Source organism: Onychostruthus taczanowskii, unplaced genomic scaffold (genome assembly GCF_017590055.1).
Source record: "Onychostruthus taczanowskii isolate IOZ18803 unplaced genomic scaffold, ASM1759005v1 scaffold59, whole genome shotgun sequence".
Taxonomy (NCBI): domain Eukaryota; kingdom Metazoa; phylum Chordata; class Aves; order Passeriformes; family Passeridae; genus Onychostruthus; species Onychostruthus taczanowskii.
This window is the reverse complement of record NW_024503568.1, coordinates 1,790,404-1,813,236: the sequence shown is the minus strand read 5'-3', so window position 1 is coordinate 1,813,236 and position 22,833 is coordinate 1,790,404. Positions and strand designations below refer to the sequence as shown.

General features: G+C 35.3%; 1 protein-coding gene across 4 annotated transcripts in view; it reads right to left on the bottom strand.

Annotated features, from left to right (window-relative positions):
• Window positions 1–22,833, bottom strand: part of SNX13 (sorting nexin 13) — a 65,084-nt gene that overhangs the window by 10,404 nt on the left and 31,847 nt on the right. For 2 of the 4 annotated variants that reach the window (XM_041418233.1, XM_041418235.1), the window contains exons 6-20: window positions 21,202–21,323; window positions 20,954–21,055; window positions 20,199–20,287; window positions 19,663–19,746; window positions 17,213–17,351; window positions 16,695–16,783; window positions 15,940–16,039; window positions 14,228–14,421; window positions 13,087–13,191; window positions 11,537–11,669; window positions 10,786–10,823; window positions 6,516–6,585; window positions 3,777–3,949; window positions 1,199–1,306; window positions 352–462 (exon numbers count right to left, since the gene is read on the bottom strand). In XM_041418233.1, the coding sequence (XP_041274167.1) occupies window positions 352–462; window positions 1,199–1,306; window positions 3,777–3,949; window positions 6,516–6,585; window positions 10,786–10,823; window positions 11,537–11,669; window positions 13,087–13,191; window positions 14,228–14,421; window positions 15,940–16,039; window positions 16,695–16,783; window positions 17,213–17,351; window positions 19,663–19,746; window positions 20,199–20,287; window positions 20,954–21,055; window positions 21,202–21,323 (1,657 nt within the window). The remainder of the gene's footprint in view (window positions 1–351; window positions 463–1,198; window positions 1,307–3,776; window positions 3,950–6,515; window positions 6,586–10,785; window positions 10,824–11,536; window positions 11,670–13,086; window positions 13,192–14,227; window positions 14,422–15,939; window positions 16,040–16,694; window positions 16,784–17,212; window positions 17,352–19,662; window positions 19,747–20,198; window positions 20,288–20,953; window positions 21,056–21,201; window positions 21,324–22,833) is intronic. The other 2 variants (XM_041418234.1, XM_041418236.1) reach the window with 2 other exon arrangements.

The window sequence follows — 22,833 nt, the reverse complement described above, 5'->3', positions numbered from 1 at the left end:
CAGAAGGAATAAGACCACAAAACAAAAAATAAAACCACAGATGTCTGATAGAAAGCAACTTGCAACAAAGTGTGTTTACACTTTTAGACTAGTAGAGAAATCTCAGTGGAATTTACAGTGTCCAGTTTCAAAAGTTTATTTTCTTATCATACAAACAGATTTACCTATTATAAAAATGGTCATTTTTTGGTTCTGTATGTCCTCAGACACTTTGCCACTGAAAGTTTTAAAGCAACGCATTTGCAAGATGTTTTCAAAGTGCTGTATAGCTCTTTAATATCAGTTCAACGTGTCTGTTTAATGCAATCATTGCACGAAAGAATGCTCTGAAGTTCCCTTGACTGTACTTACCTTCCGTGCAAAATCCCCCTTCCCTTTGCTGTAGGCTTTATTCTCCAGGAAGTCATACACATAATGGGCTAAAGCTGGAGAAGCTTTCATCATTTCAGGATTTAACAAGAGCTGAGTAAAATAATTTTTAAAAGTTATTTTAATACCTAATTAACAAGACACAATCAATGACATCACATGTAGCTATGTATTTTTTCATTCCTAAATTTTATTCCAACATTACACTAGTCTAAAGATAGAAACAATGGGTTTCTTAGTAATTACCATAATTTTAACCACAATGGTAATTATAGCACCTCACAGAAAAATATACACCTTTATCATCAAACAGTCACAGTGTTTTACTTATCTTCATTATTTGCTATTTACATGTTCATTGACTTGGTCAAGAAATTTTAGTGCTTAATGACCAGGAAGTCTTTATGAAGGAAGACAACTGATTTTTTTGGTTTGGGTTGATACACGCCTTATCTGAACAGAGGAACTGTGTGATTTTCTACACTGCTGGAGTGGGTGCCACAGAAATCCTTACATAGCAGCACAAGAAAAACTGAACACAAACTTGTCAGCAGGAGGAGGTCAATGGCATGAAGCTCAAAACCAACATACCTGGAACCTCATCAGCTCAGAAAAGCTGTGACAGAAATGTCTGAGAATAAACCAAAATGCCAAAGAAAATGCAAATTTATGAGACAGTATCAAGTTCTTATGGCATATTATTTAGTTTTGCATACCAAATACAACAGAGCTTTTTTTTCTTTTACAAAAGAAAAAACCGCAAAGACAAGCTACCTCTAAAAAATAATTCCAAGCACAGAGCTAAAAAAAACCCCCAATAACAGCTTACCTGCAAATAAGCATTTAAATCTTTTTTCCTTTTTTCCAAAAACTCTCTGTCCATATTGTTAAATGTTTTCTTGCCAGGAAGTTTTAGTATATTTGCAAGGTTTTCAAACTAGAAAAAATGAGAAGATTTTTTTTTTCTGTTTTCAAGAGTTTCAAGTCTTCATATAAACACATTCTATTCACCTATTCTTACATATCATCTAACACCTGGCAAAAAGAATCTGAATCATGCCTGGATCTCAGAATTCTTGGAGAAGTCAAAGAGCGAGGTACGCTGTCAATAAAAAATGCATGAAAACTCCCAGGAGACTATCAAGGGTAAAATTTAATTTCTTGTGAAACTCTCTTTTGCAGTACACTTTTGAAATACAAACCCGTAGAGTGTGCAAAAGGCTTAGGCTCAAAACTTATCATTATTATTTGGAATGAAGTTATTTCAATTATAAGACTACATAAAGAGTAAAGATTTTCAAGAGAACTTGTAACTCTTTCTAAAAATCTCTCTCCTTTCCTATCCTGATCAAGCCTATCAAGGAAATAATTAAGCTTTTCTCCCTGGAGAGATGGCAGCACCCAGTTTACACACAGGTTTATCACAACTTGCTCTATATATCATGATCTGTGCCTTTTCTCCAGGTAATAACAGTGATTGGCACTGTACTCTTTGACACTGTATGTGGTTGACATGTACTCTGATCTACTTTTGCAGGAAGAATGGCAGTCCCAGGGAAGGAAAAAGGAAAGAAGAGGCTCTAACACTTAATAAGGCTGAATATATTTGGTAAAATGCACAAAAAATTAAAAAGTGACAAGAACAAAACTTGAAGAATCAGGACTATCCCCATACAGAATGCAGACTTGCTGTAAATATTATCCTTAAGGTGGCAAAGAGAGAAACATACAGCATTCTAGGTTTTAAGAAACAATCTGGAAACAGGTTGCATCCTTTTCCTCTTTAGAAAAGATCACAGCATTACAGATTTAAAGATATGGATTCCATTCAGTCCCTGGAAGATCTCTTCTTGCATCATTAAACTCTGGAAGGCCATATAAACGAAGCTCATATAAAATTTATGGTCTGTAGAAAGCACCGAATAGTTCTTTACAACTTTAGAAATCCCATTCCCTTGCAAGTAGGTCATATGGGAAAGCAACTGAACAGAAGATGGTCTAGTTTTCATTTGGACTCTTATATCTAACCAGAAGCAATATAAGCAACTAACAGCCTCTATTTTAAATATAGGTATCTACTTCAAATGGTATTTATTACATGACTAACTAAAGGAACTGGTGTGAATCTATTCACTGCTCTAAGGAAAAAAACCTCAGATACTTTGAATTGCTAACTTTGAACTGCTAACTAATTCCATTTTGGATCAGCTATCTATTTTCTCTGAAAAACAGTCCCTGACCTTCTTATTAATTTTAAATCAATTATTCTAACTTTAACCCTTAACATGTCAATAAAAATGTCTTAGACAAGCACACAAGACAGTAAGAACGTCTATTTTCTTGACAAGACTAAGCACAACTGTTGGGAACATCTGAGATGCCACAGTGAATCACAGAAATCTGTTTATTTTTTGCAGTCTTAGTGCTCTAGGTTAACATTTCTAGTCTCTATAAATTCAATCAGACTTAGCAATCAGAAATGTTGAGCTTTCATATTCTGAACATCTTTGCTTTTGACATTTATTTCTACTCATTTAAAGTTATGTTAGCTTTAAATGGTTGCCCTGTACCAGGAGAATGTTAATTCACTCTAAGATCCAGGATTCTTCAAAACGCTGAATTAATATAAGAAAATGAATTTGAAAGAGTACAAAAACCAGTATTTCAAATTTACTGACAGCACATTAAGACCATCAGAAATTCAAAGAAAAGTTTGACTTCATTTATAATTAACCCAAGTATTAACATGTTTACTTTCTTAATAAAGCCTTTTCAATTTTTATTACTGCTGTAACTTTAAAATGCTAACTTACCTGCACAGAATTTGTTCTCTATGACTCTCAATTAACAACAGAGTAAAGGGATATAAACTGACCCTTCTGACTAGTTCAAGGGTTATGCAGTCAAATCTGACTTCTCCAAAGGCTTGGTTAAAAAGCACTTCAGCCTCCTTTTAAAAGCACTGTGTTTTCATCCTTTTTTTCATGTCAGTAGGTTCTACTTTGTACCAGCTGGTGAGTTACAACTCTCTATTTCTTCCTTCTTTCATTTTAGGAGGGTTAAAGAGTCTGAGAATACAAGTACAGCAGTAAAAGGCAGATTGCTAGTAGTATAGTGAAGTGCTACCATCTCTCCCTTTTGCAACCCCACCAATTCTTAACATTCACTTAAAATCCTAAATACCTATTTCCCAACCTCAGCTTTTATTTCTTAATCTCTGACAAATATAACTAACTCTCTCTGAGACCAACAGCACTTCCATATAAGGATTTAAAGTAAAATTAAGCCATATGGGAAAAGGGGGGAGACTTTCTAAGTTCCCATTTCGTTTTCAAAGAGCAATTGTAGTCATCAGTTACTAAGCTACAGAAACAAGCACCTGTAAAGGTTTTCATGAGATTGGTTACCTGCTCAGTGATCCTCATGTGAAAGTCATGGAAGTCGCTGTAGCGCCGGTATGTCTTCCACATCTCCTCACTGTTTGCATTTCGCCGGTGGACAGTGATGGCGTACAGGGCGTATGTCTTGCCGTGGTCATTACACACTCCTGCCACAGCATATGGGTCACAGTCAGCATAGACTAGCAGTTTTAAAAACAAAAATAAAAAAGGAACAAACAGAAAGAAGGAAGACGAAAGGACACAAATGTGAAGTGCAGAAATGTCTGGAATGACAGATTTGAAAGACAAAAATGGACATGCAAGCGGAAGACTAAACTATCCCTTTAACTTAAACACTGTATGATACCCTCCAAAACTTACTATGTAAACTTAAATAGAGATTAAGCAGCTTTAAAGCTAGACAGGTTTCAATGACATGCAAAACATAAACAGAAAAATTTTCAACTTTTAAATAGTAAACAGAACTTTTAAAGAAATATTTTAACGTAAAGAACTCAAGATGGGGGTGAAAGACAACTGTGAAACCAGAAGAAATTCCAGTCCGCAAAACATTGCAAAAGTCTGCCCATCAGAAAAGCCTATAAATACAAGGCAATGATTGCAAGCTGCAAGCATTCAGTTTTTTTTATTGGCATCAATAGTTTGTTATTAACACATCAGTTTGTTATTAACTCTAGGATAAAAAGCACTCCCCATGCTATTTTAGTCAACTATATATACAGACGTGTGTACGTATATGTAATGCATTCTCTGTGAGTGCACACACACATTGTATGGAAAAGTCAATTCATAAATGAAAAGAACACATATAGCTATCTGAAACAGAGAGCAATCATCTTTTTGATCTCCTTTAAATACTTAAGTCTTCCAGGACATTCCTCCCTCACAGAATTTTTCCCAGTACAGTTTGTTTCAAAACCTTCCATTTTATTTAGAGAATAACCTAGAACCAATATTGTTTACACTGTACACCATTTAAATTGGCAACATGTTGCATTTCTAATTACTGAGCCAATATCCAGTACGTACAGTTTTTCAGTGGCAAGATGAATATATTTTTAATCAAGGTGTCTGAATTTTTCTATGCACCCACACTGCATAAAATACAATCCTCCTGAGAAACCATCAATATCATCCTCTGTAGTATTTCAGTCTTGATTTCTCTGAAGTATATTGCTTTTGTCTAAGCACTCAGGGAGCACCTGTAGGATAGTGCCAGCTGCTGCCAATGCAAGAACTACACACTAGGAAGGTGAAAAGTGGGCACAGAGCATCTTGTCGTTGCCATCCAACCTCTAAAAGAAGAATGCTGAGTGCTGAATCCCTAGGGGAATGAGCAGCAGTGAGGATGGTGCCAAAAGACTGCCCAGAGAGCAGAGCCAGAAACCTCCAGCACCACAGATGCTGCACAAGCTCTGTCCTCTACATGAACATAGACCCCTTGGCCCTGCAGCCACCAGACCACATCCCAGGGGCACTGCCAAGTGGCATCTTTAGAACCACTTCAGACAGAAAAAGAAGGAAGTTGTCCTGCTGTCCCTTATGTCACAGCCTCTTAATTAGTATTTATTTTGCAACCCAAGACAGTGTGAATCCTGAAACACACTGAAATAATTCTGTTGGTATATAACCCTCACACACAGAAAAGGACAATAACTGGGTGAGGAAAAGTATTAAACTGCGTCTCACAGATGCAGTTTAATACTATCTGGCAATAAAAACCTTCACAGACCTCCTGATACAACTGGAGCATTATGTATTCAAATTCAGACTGGTAGTTATCAATACATGCAGCCCTCAAGACTATAGATGTTACAATCTATGTGGTTTTAAGTTTACCTTTCTTTCTTAGGTTAGAACAATGAAACTTTTAAGTTTAATTCAGAAAAAACGTACCGCATGCCATTTTAATAAAAAAGCAGAATTTCGTTCTTAACTACCAACTAATTTTCCACTTTCCCTGAGGGCTGACTACCATGACACTTGGATTGCACACTGCCCTCACACTGAGTTGGAATAGGTTTAATTAAAATGTAAAGTAGCTCAATGCTTGCTGACAGCATGCGTCCACTTGATAAATGCATAGATTTAAGAGCATATTGCACAGTAAAATCTACCAAAAAAGTATCTGAAGATCACTTCACAATTTAATTGCCCAATGGAATCTCATTTGACTAGAGTATTTGCAAATAATAGCTGAGATTTTTTTGTTATTTAATCTCATGTAATAAAGAAAAATAATTTCTTTCAAGGTAAAGTTTTTAAAAAGATAACCAAAAATGCCACCACAATAACGACAGAAGTTGCTTCCTTAAACTAAGCTAAGTCAGTAAGGAAGTACAAATAATAAGGGAAAAATATTATACTAAGAGAATGAAACAGTCAAGAATTGTAATTCTGACTAGAGAGATGCCTTTCAGAATTTCTTTAAATAAATGCTAAAAAAAATCCTACTCAATAGTAAGTTTAATGAATGATTTTCCAGAGATAAAAGTAGTAACAATAATAATACTACCATATGCAATAAAAATTAAATCACTTTTTAAGTACAAATACATAGTCTCTGACCTACAGAACAAATACTGTAAAGATTTCCAAAAAGACTTAATGAAAAATATGAATTCAAATGTTTTATGAGCCAAAAACAAAAAAGAGAAAATCAGGATTCCAAAGGCCTGTAATATTACAAAATTCAAAATAAATGGTGGCAAAAAAGTTAGCAGACATTATAACAGATTCACTTACCAGTATCTGAGATGTATGCATGGAGCTGAACTGTCTCATCAGTAGGGACATTTGAAAGGTCATCCAAGGACTGCAGGGTGGGAGATAATGTAGGAGGAAAAAATGCGAAAAAAAGAATAAGATCAGAAATACATCATATTTGAGATGTGTTTTGATTAATCTATTTAATTTTCAAACTTTCAGTTCACTATACTAAAAGCTTAGTGCACTGTAACAATGCAGGTGTTTGTACTACTTGGTTTCCAAAGCCATTCTTGTGCACAGTACAGGGCATTTCACTTCCCCCATCATTTTCACACATAGTTTTGTGATCACTCATGTGACCCACATCTCTCTCTCCCCAAACAACTGGGGAGAGAGAGATGTGTAACAGGTCTTTTGGCTTTTACCTTCATAGCATTCTGCTTTCTTTCAAGTGTCTTTACGCCCTACACAAATGTTACACAGCAGAAGAACCTGGAAGTTTTTCTGCTTTATGTAAAAAAAAAAAAAAAAAAAAAAAAGAAACAGCCAACATTTTTCTCAGGAATATTTTCTGTCATAAAAAAATGAACAGGTACATCTTCAGCTGGTTAATGCTCTGTCTCCATATTTAATAATAACTGAGATCAAAAGAAGCCTGATGGGTCTTTTAGAGAAGTTTTGATTTTAGTTAAAATTAATACATCTGATTACGAAGATTTAACATAATAAAGCTCTTCAAGACTTTTGAAAGACTTGCATATGCAACTGAGAAAAATAGAGGATGGGCCAATATGCATCCTAATCTTAAATTACGAGATTAAAAAAAAAAGAGTTGGATCCGAGTGTCTGAATTCTACTTAGGTGGCTCCCAGTTACTTTACGTATTTTACCCCATAATTCTAAAATTATCCAAAGAAACACATTCAGAATGAATACAGCTATTTGTCTTTTACAATTTAACCAAGCCAGTTTAATAGTGACTTACAATGCAAAGTTGCCTACAATAGAGCTTATTGGTTAGCAGTGCCATGCCCATGTCAAATTAAAATCTCTACCTACATCAATTAAGTTTCTAAATCTCTGTTTCCTGAAACATAAAACAATATACAAGATTACAACCAAAAGATAGGCTGGACTTAAACATGAATTATTTAAAGACTCTGCTCTTGCCCCTTCTTCATCTGATTCTTTATCAACTTCACAATATCCCAACATAATGCTCCATTCTTTCCTCCTCTAGTTCTCTTCAAGGAATGGCTCTTGTCTGCCTCAACCCCCTCAATCAGTCTGTGCCTAAGTGTCTACTCCTGAAGGTAAGTAAAAGACAACTTTATAACATAGACTGTTATAAAGTCTCAATACTGAATAAAACACAGCTTGTAAGTGGCTGAATAACGTGTTGCAGTAGGGATTCTCCTGAACAATATGCCTGTAGACTTCTAATACCAAGGTCCCAGACTGAGAAAAGGTAGAAAAAAGAAAAACCCTTCTGGGAAAATCTGTTTTGCCACAACATGCTATAGTGCTAGAAGTTTATGTCTGTTGAACAGTAGAACAGATGAATTTATGCAAAAATATTTTGACAGCAGACATCATCTTTACCTCAAGAATCTATAAGTTACTGGATGCTGGAAAGTTATTCTGGTTAAGTATCACCATAAGTGGGCTGTTCCTTTAATCTTTATTATGATTGCTTTCAGTCATTGTTGGACATAACACTGACTTAATCCATTCTTGTGCAAGTTCCTCAGACAGCCACGACCCTGTCAGGTGTGCTGCTCCATACTGAAGTGTTGAGTTTAGGAGCAGAGTATCACCTGAGAGTGACTAACAGAAGACATTTGTGAAAGCTTGGATAAAGTGCTTGATATTCTGAAAGCTCTAGGATTTGATTATCAGTAAGATGGAAGTGATATGACGCTGTAAGAGAAGACAAGTAACTGTCAACTGCTCAAATGTTTTGTTTGCTACAAAATACTGGCATTAAGGTACTGTTATATTTCTAAAGGCATAATTATTTCTTGTTTTCCTGCTTCCCTTCACTGTCACTCAAGTTCAGATTTCTTTGTGATTACTGAGTGGGGCTCAAGCTGACATATGCTAATGACTGCCAAAAGTTCAACCCAGCCACTTCTGCTGCCCTTCAAGGTCTTGGAACACCTGTGTAAATCCTTCTATTTACTCAATGCAAAGCTCCCATTATGGATCCTTCAGAGGAAATCTGCAAGAGTCTGTGAATATTTACAATAATTTTATACTCCCAAAATGTGACCCACTGATTTAATATAGTAGATTAATGTATCAAATCAAAAGGCAGAAATTAAGGTATTTTTGTAAAACAACTTTTCTTCAAAACAGTTTTGAGCCTGTCTTCCAAATTCTTCCAGTGAAAGTATGAATTGCAGACAATTTATTTTATAATAGAAACTTTAGGAAACACTCAACTACTGTGGCAAGGCACTATGCAGCAACTATTAATACAAGTAAATTAAAAGGTTGAAACCTGAACAGATTACACAACAGAGAGTCATTTAATATGAGCTAATATCTCTACTATTAGATATATTCACAGGAACACAAGTTAATTAAAAACCTAAAAATATCACAACCCAATCTTATTTAATACATTGTCATTAGCTGCAAGTACAGAAATTCCCTGACCTTTGAAGTAACCTTTCCAAGGTCTATTTTTCTTATGTAACTGACTAACACAAGGGAGCTAAATTATGTGTACAGAAACTTACTCTTGACATGGAATTCAGCCAGCAAAAACTAATCTATCAGTATTCAAACACCTGTAAAAGCAATGAACACCCTGAACAATATGGACTACAGAAAAGTAAAAGTAGTTCTGCATAAAGAGAAATTTACTTATGCATTTCTCCTAGAATGTTCCTAACTCTTTATAATAAATGTAGCATTCTATAAATACCCTTATCACAACAAAACCAAAAATCAAGTCTTTGAAAAGTTCCATGCAAATACCTATTATTAGCACTGCAACAGTGCTATGTAAAGACTTTAGGACTTTCTAACTTAGCTTGGAAAGTCACTTGAAATGAAGCAGCAGATCACCACTAGCCAGATAAACCACCACAATGACAAATCCTCATTCATAAAACAAAACTGTGGTATGTCACAACATTATTAGAAAGAGTACTTAAAAGACATTTGAAACATCTTTAAAAGAAATTAGTTAAAAGGCTCTTGTGAAAAATATGGCTAAGTTTTTCTTCTGCATCAACCAGGAGTTTGCATAAATTGTATCAGCTAAACACCTCCCCTCTTCTTTACATTTCAAAATGCCAACAACAGGAAAATAATAGGAAAGAAAATCCCAATTTAAATTAAAAAAACATCCAAATCTTACAAAAACCCAAACCCTATGAACAACAAACCATCACAGTGAAACACTATTGTAACATTAATGTTACGTGTATTCCTTTAGAAAACACTCATTCCTTTTGATGCAAGCATGACCTTATCATTACAGTGGAACTCCTAAGGAGCTACAGCACCTTCCAAGAAAAAAACAAAAAGGCCCAGGCATCACATAACCCAGGAAATTGCATGCAGATTGTAAATCTCCACATAAAATCTTCATGATACTAAAAGGTTTGGAAACATACTCTCATATGCCCAACTGAATCTCGCATACTTTGGGGCTCAGCTACCCACTGTCTGCAGAAACATGGGGAGGATACATACCAAACTTCTTATGATTTCGACTTTTTAAATAAATGTATTTGCATTTTTGGTTTAGGTACACTCATTTAACAAAGAAAAGGTTTTGACAAACCGACACAGGTCAAGAATCACTTTAAAAAAAAATTGAACTTGAAATTGGACAGACAAAAAAAACAAAGACTCATGGTTGGAATAAACTCCAGATACTTTAATGAAAAAAAATAATCAACCAACAAAAATGCAATTAAATGCCTTGTTTTACAGTCTATTTGAATTTAATCCTTGGAGACTTCTGTTTCAAAGTATTTGTTTTCACCTGTTATTACATAACTCCAAATTTATATCTATTTAAGAAAAGCAAATAGGGGTAAGAAATTATGCTTTCCATAAATTAACTGTTTCCGTGAGAAACAATACAAAATGCCATTAAACATGGGAAAATACAAAAAGGAGAAGTTTTACCTTACAGAATAATTAATAACTTGTGTGTTTCAATTTGATTCAAAAACTTTTTCAGAAATTCAACTGCAGTGAAGTGAAACCTGTAATGTACATTAAGTTAAACTATTTTATCACACTTGCTCTACTGTTGAGGACAAAATCAAATCCAAGCACTTACCAGATTTATGCTGCCAGTAGGAGACCCATTAAAAGATTCTGGAAGCAGTGAGGAAAAGGAAAGGAAAAACCAGGTTAGAATATTTCCCTCCATTGTAGGGCCACACATAAATAAAAATGGATGCACAAAACATGGAGAATGAAGGAGAACTGTGGCACTGGGCAAAATGCTGCATGCAACATGCGAGTGTTTCAAATTTCCAGTAAGGACACTTAAAGAAATGTAAATTTATAAGGATTCTAAATAAATACTTCAACTTTTTTTTTAAGTTTTTATCTCCACATGGTACTCTTTGTTAAGAGCTGGTTCAACAGTGAAAACAATTTTCCACTGGATTTGTACTTCAGTTAATAAGAACAATAATATCATTTGCTTTAAAAAGCCATATCTCCTATGCATTTTCAATTTCTATTTCCAGAGAGGAGTATACTTATGCATTAAAGAACCAAATACATTGAAGAGTTTTAAGTGTTTTCATGAAAAAAGTAGAATGGAAGAACTGCATATTTATTTTAATGACAAACTAGTTACCAAGACCTGACAAGAATTTATATAAGATTAATAAACTTATTACAGTGAAATCCCTATGTTAGTTTACACACAAAAGCACAAGGAGGAAAATAAATTTAAATACGAGACACCACAGAAGTATTTAATTTCCTGAAAACAGTATGGATTTTTTTTTTTTTTTCATTTTAAAGCAGAGAAAAGAATGGTCCCAGGAAATACCCCTTAGAGATACCAAGCTCACCTCCTTCACCATCATCTGAACCTCTGAAACTGGGATCCTTCAGCATATCCAGCTCAGCTAACATACGCACATACAACACGTTCTGCTTGAACGAAGGGTAGAACCTCTCATCTCGCAGCATCAGCTCATACACCTTATTGAAACAAAAATGCCAACTTCAGAAATACTTACTGCATTTTTTAATGAATCAGACTAGTTTTCATAAATTCTACTTAAACAAGTACCTCTGCATACATGTCTCTGACTTACTCTTAATGGAAAGGTTATCAGAAAATACCTAATGAGTCAGACATGCACATCTAGGAAGGGAAGTGGCACAATACATACAAATGTTTCTGTCCTCTGCTCAGAGCCCTTCCAATTGCAGTATAAACCTATTTGGTCTTTATCCATTTCATAAAAGGTTATCTCAGTCCCTCCTTGTAGATAAACTATAAATGTAGACCGGCAAACACTTAGGGCAAAAGGTGAGAAGAGGGACAGAAGGGGAGGGAAGACACCATATGTCACTTTTCTGAAAATTTCTAGTTTAGTCAATACAATATAGCCATACCTCAAAAAAGATTTAACCACACCACCTCAAACAATTTACCTTCACAGCATATACACAAGTATCTATACATAGCAGGAATTAATTCATAATGTTTGGATACTCATGTAAACTCTAGAATATTTTAATTATTTTTTTCCCATGGACCACTGTTCAATCTAGTAAGAACAGAAAAAAAAAAAAAAACAACAATCCATCCAGGTCTGAGGAAGTTCAATTCTTTTGTAACATATGGGAAATTTATGCTCTTCAGCAGAATTCACAAGCAAGGCCCAGATTTCACAAGCTGCTTTAATTAGTCTTAAATGGGAGTCCCACATAAATAGTGTGATTCTAAATTCTACAGCTCGTATCACTAATTTGTAGCATGAATGAGAACATTGAAGTAAGGATCTAAAATAAAAACATTTCAGACTGGGTATGTTAAGTTATTGCCAGAATATTAATCATTCACTTTTCCTTTTTAAATACATATATTACACTTGAATGATAAAGTCTACATAAGCAGGTAGTAAATACACTGGTTTTTTCTTCAGCACTTGCTACTTCTGAGTGCTTCACTGCTCAAGTTTTCAGAAATGGATGAGTCAAACTAATTTCTGGGAACAGCTATAGGATTTAAGAAGGGACCATTACATTCATCTTTGAAAAACAGAAGTAAAACTGAATGAAAACGGTATGTTTCAGTGTAGTCATGACATTTTTCTTAAATTGGTGCATTAACACAAATAAAAACATGATCATTCTAAACTGTGTTTCATACTTAGATTCATACAGGAAGGACACCTACTCCTTCTATCTACTGCTCTGAAAACCATGGGCTAACGAATGGAAAAGTAAAAATTGACAATTTTAAAAGAGTGTGATTTTCATAGATCAGAAAAATGGTTACACAGCTTTTAGGGTTTAGATATTTGACTTCTTTTCTAGCATCTATAGTTATGTTTTATACTCCATAGCATTAACAGTTCTTATGAAATGAAGGACGAATAGAGTATACCTTTCTCTGAATGTCATCAAAGATTTCAGGTGTTGGATCCTCATGGTTCAATGTTTCTGCAAGTTTTGCTACTAAGTTGTCATCAATATTAACTCTTGGAGATGCCTGTCATAGAGATCTAAATCAACTTTTGCAGCATAAAAATAAGAAAATTCTACTTTATCAAATAAAATCCAATATAATGCTGCAACTCTCTAAGTAAACTAAATTTCTTTTTCACAAGTATCTCTGTAACTGTCTAGAACATACAACAGGAGTCAGATCCCATCCACCCCCAAAATTAAGTACAGAGTTTGTGTTAAAACCTGGAAGTTTCACTATTAAACACTATGAATTGCCTCAAAAACAATTTATACATGCATTTTGAAGAAGTACCTAAATCAGATTTACTCAGACTTATGAACAGCTTTTATTTATTTATGAAAAAGATGAAGATTCAGAAATCAAGAACAAGCCAATAAAAAAGTACTAGGATGAAGTTCTGAAACATCTGAGGAAAGGCTAACAGTTTGTCAATTGCCCATTTCTGAGTGAGAGGTTTATGCACACACAAATTTAGAACAAAGATGCTTTGTCAATACAAGTTGATGAGCAGTTTCTTCCACAGAGGAATCCTTACTGCCTATTGAAAGATATCCAATGGTGATATTTGAGTGATTTACACAGACAATTGTAGAGAAGCACAGGAAGCTACTTCATTAGAAAATCCAATCTTAATCCAAGTTTGGACAAATACTCTGTTCCATTTTTTAAATAACACTTCTTAAGGGGGCTGGCAAGGGCGGAGGGTAGAATAAAAGGAAGGAAAAGGACAGCATATGCAGACTTTTTTATTCAGTCTTTACATTGTTTCTAGTTTGTGTATTCTAGAAAGCCAACTTCTGAGGAACACAGTGCATCTGGCAAGGCAGTCAGAGCAATGAGGGCAACATGAGCCTTTATAAATGAGGGGGAACACAAAAGAGGAAGACTTCCTTACTGCTTGACATGAGAAAGAGAAGATACACACACAATAGCTTAAGTGTCTACATGTAAGCAACTTGTACTACATATCAACCATTTCATATTAACTTAGCCATAACTATATCAAAGAAGTATCAGTATAATGAATAAACAAACTGCAGAATGAAGTTATTCCTACCTTTTCTGATAAATATTGCTCATAAACTCCAAATGCAGCTGCTCTTAATAGACCCTTGGTCTGATTAGTCTGATGTTTTCCATCTTTCTGCCGGCTTTGAAGTACCTCCAGTTGTTGCTGTGCTGTAACCCTGTATCCTTCCACTGTCATCCAGAAAAACAGATGTGCTTGGCCACCAGTTTGCTGCATGTAATCTACAGAAAACAGACACCACGTGACCGTAGTTACTGGTGTACATCTTGAAACAGGAATTCTCTATGATGCTGACTACACATGGAATACCAGGATCTGGTTATACATCTGGAATATTTGCCATATAGAGTAAATACAAAAACTACATATACATATTTGTGATACGTATGTGTATATATGTATACATACTGGTGACAATCAGTAAAAAAAACCTGAGAGCAAAGTCTAGGAACTAAGCACTGAATCCTCAAATGCACATGTAAAAAGTGAATCCTTCACTACCACGTGAATATAACAGGCTTGCACAGCATGATACAAATGGAGATGAAGTTCAAACCGAATTTCTAAAAAACAGGTTCACAGGATCATGGGATTATTTACATTGGAAAAGATGTTCAAGACTGCCAATCTAGCACTTTCCAGTCCACCACTAAAGCACGTTCCTAAGCAGCACATCTACATGTCTTTTAAATACCTCCAGGGATGGTGACTCAACTACTCCCCTGGGCAGCCAGTCAAGCCAATGTTTCACCCTTTTCGTGAAAAAATATTTCCTAATACCTAATCTAAACCTCATCTGGCACATCTTGAGGCAATTTCCTCTCACCCTTTTGCTAGCTGCCTAGGAGAAGAGAGCAGCCCTCTCCTCACTACAGCCTCCTTTCAGGCAGTCGTAGGGAGTGATAAGGTCCTACCTGAGCATACTTTTCTCCAGCCTAAGAAAAAAACCCCAGTTTCCTGGGACAGCCCACACAAACTTATACTCCAGATCCTTCCTCAGCTTCGTTGCCCTTCTCTGGATATGCTGCAGCACCTCTATGTCTTTCTTATGGTGAAGGCCAGGATTTGAGGTATGACTTCACCAGTGCTGAGTACAGGGGAACAATCACCACTCTAATCCTGCTGGCCACACTATTCCTGAACCAAACTAGGATACCCTTGGCCTTCTTGGTCACCTGGACTCACTTCTGGCTCATGTTCAGCTGCTGTCAATCAGCACTCCCAGGTGCTTTTCTGCCAGGCAGTTTTCCAGCCACTCTGCGCCCAGCCTGCAGCACTGCCTGGGGTTGACACAAGTGCAGGACTTGGCACTTCAATTTACTGAATCTCATACAAAGATCTCAGACCATAAATTCAGCCTTCTTCCATCTAGAGAGCCCTCCTGCCCTCCAGCAGATGAACACTCCTGCCCAACTTAACTGTCATCTGCAAACTGACTGAGGGTGTTCATTTTATGCCCAAGACAGCCTCCAATTACCACATCACCCTGTTTGCAAACAACAGGTTCAGACAGGTGCCTTTCTAGATTGGCTGCCTTACTAACTGTGTCAGGAAGTACCTCCCACACACGCACTGCAGAAACTTCCTGGACTGTTCCCATCTACTGCATTAAGAGGATTATAACCACCAACAAAACTGATGGATATCCTTAGTACTGACATTTAGCAATTCCAAGTACACAGTCCTGTGAGTTAGCATATTCTTTATAAATAAAACAGATCAGATAAATTGACACTTACCCATAAAAAACTGTAGTGCAACATTGTCTACCAGAATATGGTCCAGAGGGACTGTGCAAAGTTTTCCAAAGTTTGCTGCCAGTTTCACAGTATCTATTTCCTGTAACCATAGTTCAGTGTGTTCATAGGCTTTTTTTAAAATTGACTTTTAAAACTTTTACTTACTACAAAGCACAGAGGTTTAAAAAAATTACAATACATATAACAAAGTAGCAGCTCAATGATTAGCTATTTTCATGAACACTAGTAAATTAAAGTCTAGATTAGAAGGTCATGTTTTCTTAATTATTTGCCTTCAAAACCAGCTGCAGCTGTTCTGCTACATGATAAGCTGGATTTTAAAACTACTGTTCATGTAATACTCTACAGGTCAAATTAACCCCGAATACCTCATCAGCAGTGACAGTAGCAGAAAATTAATTAACAAGAATTAACGTCACCATTTGATAGGCCACAGGTCACCATAACTTAAATTCATCTCTGTCACATTTTCTTCTGCCTATATGACACTTCTTGCTATTACAGCAATACCTTCAGGTCCAGCTACAGAATGCTTAATTATTTTAATAGTCAATACATGTAGAATATTACATTATCTTGGAACCACATCTAGGCCAAATTAAGAGTCAGGAAACTAAGTAAAGCCAAACATACCAGCTCTATCAACCCTTAAATATAAAACAAGCAAAACAAACAACTAGTCCGTCATTTGCAACTTCACTCTTTTGAAACTAAAAAAATTTTAAAACACTTACTTTTCCTGACTGCAACCTCTGAATTCTTGAATCACATACTTTAATAACATATAATAAACTGTTTATTTGATTTTTTATAGTGTTGATATCTGCAAGCAAAAACAAAGAGAATTAAGAAATGCAGATGACTAAATAAAGTCTTGCAGGTTTTTTTTTCAGTTTAAATACCTTGCTAATGGAAGTGAACAAGAAGAAATATTTTTCTTTTCCCTTTTTCCGATTAATGGTTAACTGACTACCATTACTACCTCAAATATTACTGAAATTCAGAACCACCAGTCAGACAGTTTTGATTTAACAGAAATACACTTAGCTAACCTACAAAAAGGAATCAAACACACACCAACCAACAAACACTTATGAAAATGAAAACTTAAGTTTTATCACTTCTTATGCAATTTTTAAAAATAAAATACTTTATGCAGCATCAGAGCTTTTCTTTTTTAATTGCTGCAATATTCTACAGAGATCATGCTTCTAAATGCATTTCATATTTTGCAAAACAATGCAGCACTAACCATCTCCTGCTGTATCTAGAGATCGAAGATATTGCAATTCTTCACTTGCTTTATCTTTCACAGCTTCCAACTCGCCTATATTATCACTTAATTTAATAATATTCATAAAGGCCTCATAGTTACAGTTGGAATCACGAATCTGAAACACAAAGTTTTACAGTGTAAGTAACGCAAAACAGCAAAATGCAACATCAAGACATGATTCTTCTTCAAGTGAATTAGTTTGATACAGTACTGCAAAGTGGCATTTTGAAAGTTCTTTGACGCTTCTAAATTTTCCTTTTGGTACAGAAATTTTACATGGACTAAAACAGAAAAAGCATACATAGTCAAAAACTATTTCACACCATCACTTTCTGTTTTCAAGAAGTACAACACAGACACATCAAGACAACAAAGTCCATCCTTAATGGAGATCCTCCAAAATCCAATCCACCATCTTCTGCTATTATCTCCTCAGCTAAGTAGGTAGAAAATGGAGAGACCACTGAAAAGGTTCACCTTTACCAAGATCCCCTACAAGTATACATGGTCCCAGAGTAATGGCTTCTTAAGATACAGAATTACAAAAAGAATTAACACATTCTACCATGTAATCACAACCTACTGAGGGAAAAACAACTCTACACAACTCCTCTCTGGAACCCTAATTCAGATACCCTGACAAATACTATTAGCTATTCAAATACATACAATTTTACCAGTACTGGCATAGAATGAACCTGCTCTAGGGACTCAAAAGGAATTTATGCAAGTGAAAGAAGCCTGCTGTGCTGCCAAGATCACTGGGAAACTGTGCTGTGAATGCAGCATGGAGATCAGGGAAAGGTTGGCAGCTTTACAACACGTGCACACAGGTGCTGAGAGTAAAGACAGCATTAGAATTCAATCATCTGAAGCTAAAAAAGTCACTTCACCTACATCTCTTATAAATGCTCACTTTGATGGAAATGTAATACTTGGTCTGTACCGAAGAAGTGCATTGACATGAGCTGCACGAAGCAGAAAGAATGGAGACTGGATAACATTGATCAAAGTTAATGGGAAAATCTCCCTAAAAATCTGCTTTTAAAAGTAATAGTACAAGCAGTATTTGAACTTACAACATTTTGTAGATTTGTGAATTTCATAGTGAAGAGAGAAGTTTGAATTAACTTCTGATTTTGTACTGAAGCTTTGTATTTTATTGCAATGTAATTAGTATTGGACTGTGGTATGCCTGGAATTAAACTTCTCTTTTCCATAAACTGATCTTTCCATTCAAGTGTGACTTTATGTCAAAGGTTCCAAAAGGAGCCAAGATTTATTTCAGCCATCTCTACTTCTGACCTTAATTTCTGCAACAATCTCCATTTCATAAGACTTGTATTAAATTTTTTCCTTATCTTTTGCCCAGCACATTTGCTTCTTCATCTCAGAAAGCAATTTTGAAAATTAGTTATTTGGGACATCACTATCATAACAGAAAGCTTTATAAAAAGCTCAGAATCCTATCTCTGGATGCAGCCGGGGGCAGTGTTCAGTAAATAAAGAATGAGGCCAAGTTACAAATAAAGAACACACGTAGGAGGAAAGGGGAATCGACAACTTAAAATTCTGCTCCAGATGAGCAATATTTTTTCTTACTAAAGCTAGGATTCCTGTAGAATGCGTACAAACTTTTACATTAAATGAAGGAGGCTGGAGTGAAGGAAACATTGTACATATACACTTGAAGCTATTCCATAATTCCATACATAAGAACAACTTTGAAATGCAAAGGTGTTTTCAGCATAGGATTTGAATGTACACTACAAGACTAAATTATGTTAATAAAAAGAGAGAACTTGGGGGAAAAAATTAAAATTGATTCATGAACTATACAGGATAATAACGTATAAGAGTAGTTTTAACTTGCTTTGCAAGAATCAATAGTGTTAATTAAAGCACAAATATTCTATTTATGTTAACTTTACTATATAATACCATTTTAAAAGTTTGGGGGCTTTTCTTGTAGGTCCATTAGAGAGTTATTAAAGGAAAAAATTTGTTTCTGCCCATTCCATTGAATTATTTAGGGGTAATACAAACAGTCCTAGAATAACTGCCCTGAAATTCCTTAGCAGAAAATAAATGTTTCTTAGTTTTCATTCTTGAGACCACTTAAGCTTGAAAGGCCAAACTGTAAACAGTCAGCAGAAAACAACTCCACAGGTACGGCCATACTTCCCAAACAGCCAATAAGAACAGTCAAAGGACTGAACACTACATTCTGTGATACATTAGTCCTCAGTCAGGCAACTATTGCTGAACAATCAAATAAAGAATGCAGATATATAGACTCTATGTGTATGTGTGTATAAAATTAAAAATAGCAGCCCTGAGTTCATTCTCTCTGCCAACATATTTGGTGATTTATACCAGAAACCTGTTCTGGAAATACAAATGATTTTAAACATTTTATATCTTACCATCCATATGACATACTGATTAATATAATCAGGATCACTGAGCTGGTTTATTAACGGAAGCAGAATTCCTCGGGAGAGGATTTCCTGAAAAACAAAGGATTTCTAGATCATCATTTTATACATTTATTCATAAAGCAAGTATAACTGCAACAATTTATCATCATTGTGTAGAGCTTAAACCACAAAAGTGTAATTACAGAAAACATTTAATAGGCACTACCACATTCTCCTCCAATTAACACTACAAATGTAATTTGCAATTGCAAGAAATTACAAAAAAAAGCCTCCTCAAGAATAAACAACCTCAAAATAAACAACATCTACTTTCTCAAGCTTTTGTCATGATGGAGCTAAAACAGCCCTTAAAAACATTTCAGACAAACTGCTCACTGCTATTAAATACTTATCAAGATTCTACTACTTTTAAATACCCTAATATTAAATTAGATCAATTTTAGAAATTAAGATCTGCAGCTTAGAAATTTTTTATGACATTAAACCAAAGAATTGGGATGGCTTTTAGAATCTGAACTTACCCTGACAAAGTATCGCATGATCTTGTTCTGGAAGTCTCCAGGAGGTAGCAATATATACAGTAAAACCTCACACAGATCCCTTAGGAATCCTAGAGAAAGAAAACAAAAACCCCTCAGCACAATTTTACATTATGTTACTTCACATCTTACCTGATATCACCAAATGCCATAGATAAATCCTTAATTCTGAGTTCAAACATACAATCATGTATCTCTTACATTCCAAGCATTACAGTAGCACCTTCAGATGGAATATAAGCAGCACTGATAAAAATAATCTACCTCAAACCCAAGACAACAAAAGCCAAGATTAAAAAAAACTGGAACAACCTAACTCAAATACATTTTCCTCACTTAACATATTCAGGGTTTTTTCCTCTCCTTCAAGACTTTCCCTAAAAATATAGTGCTTTTTGCAGGAAGACTACAAAATAGTGATAAGGAAGGCACATCTACCAAAAAGCAGTAAGAATCTGCAAAACCATCCCCTCCCTCCCAGGGAAAAATATTTTTATCTTAAAATTTTTCCACTGAAAGGAGGAAGACTTACATAGGTAAGTCATGCTTACATACTTCATTTTAGTTATTGCATTAATATGTACAAATCAGAGGAAATATACATGTATGGTAGATCACCACACTTTGAAAGTCATATGCTAAGATATTAAAGCATTTCATATGGTGAACACAATTATTAATATTTTAATTTAGTTTCCCATACTAAAATATTTACTCAGAAGATAATATTGAGAGACCTTCTTCATCTTTGGGAGAAGTGCAGACTAGATCACGACAGACTTCTTTTTCCATTTCAACTTCAACCTCAAAGAATGTATCTACAAGTTCCTCAGCTTGATCTGTGCAAAAGAAAATTTAAAAAGCATGTTTTTGTCAAAACTAGAAATTTGAGAGAGAACTTAGAATTCTAAAATAAAGCTAACCATACTTCACACACATAAGATACCAGTCTACTCAGACTCAAATAAAAAATACTTCACATTACCTTTCATCTGATTGCCTTTCTCTGCTATCCTTTGCTGAGCTTTTCTGAAAACTCGAAGATGAGTGCCAAAGTCATCAACAAGTCGCGTAGTAAAATAAGGCTGCCAGTCTGTTTCCTTTGACCTATTAGTAAAGGACATCCACGGAAAGTAATTATTTTCTTGTGAACACAAAGAATAACAATAAATTCCTAGCTCTCATTCCTTCCTGCCAAGAACCACACTGATAGTAAACATGGAAAAGCAAAGAAATAAATCAGTCTCCTAATTGCTTATCCACTGAAAACCCAAATATTGTAAAATACCACTCTTGTACCACATTAATATTTATGTTCGATTTAGTTGAAAGTCAACATTTGCATCAAGAATAGTGTTCTGATTTGTGACAGTGTCAAATATCTGTGAGAAGTCCTGATATAAACAGTTCAAAACATAAAACTAAAACACTCTCCAGGTCTTTTTCAGCCATACTTTCTATCATTTTGGAAGGCATCTAATCAAAATAATTTTCTTCTGAACTTGCAGAATACGTACCAGTGAGAAAACACACACTTCACTTGAAACTAACACTATCTAATATTATCAACAATTGATTCCACAGCTTATATGAGGTTCTTAGTGTACTCTTCCAACAACACACATAGGTTTAGATCAGAAAATAGTTACTGTTACATTAAACTACTTCCTTAGAGGTGTGAAAAGGAAAGAGGTATTTTTATGAATCTGTGCCTTACTATGTAGCCTAAAAATGTGATTGTGCACTATAGCTTTAATAAGCCTTGATGCTAGTAATAGCTCCCACACCACACTAAGTATTTTACTGCATGAACTCTCTCAAGATGCCCACTTTGTTATAACAGGAATCCTTTTACAACATTTCCTTTGTTTGTGTTTGTTCCCTTACCTGCTCTTTCTTTTCTCAAGGAGAAAGAGATAAGGAACTCTGGAAGAAAGGGAAGGCTACTGCAAAATCTAGATGTGTAAATTATAAACAGAGCTCTCCCAAAGGGCCATTGATCAAACAATCCAGAACCCCAACTGCACAAGACAGAACTGCACAAAACCTCTGGATGGCAGCCTTACCCCAGGCTCCCAAAGCGGCAGCTCTCAGGGAATACTAAATTCCCACTGTACTCATTCTCTCCAGAAGCTGACGGCTGTGTGAAACTACAGGTAATGGTACTAACCTAAACTGCTTCAGCTATATCCAACTACAGGCATTATAAATACACTACATCATTTTTTCTGCAGAATGGCTGCAGGCCTGTGAAACTGATTTGCTTTCTACAGCAGAACACAACTGCACAGGAAATGTGCCTATTTTTGAAGAGCCATTGTACTGTAGGAAAGAAAAACAAACTTGGAAGAATTTGACCTACTTTGACACAAACTCAGTGCTCAACACTGCCCAATGAACTGGACAGTGCCAAACAGACAAAAACACTGAAGCTGGGTAGTCAGGTCCATTTCATGCATAAGTTTGGTTGCTATAACTGTTTATTAAGCATTGTTTTCACAATTTCAATACTGTTTCCTAGGATTTTCATTACTTTACTATATCATATATCATTATATTTATAATTATAATTTATTTTTCCTAATATTAAACCCAACCTTCCATCTTTGACCCTTAC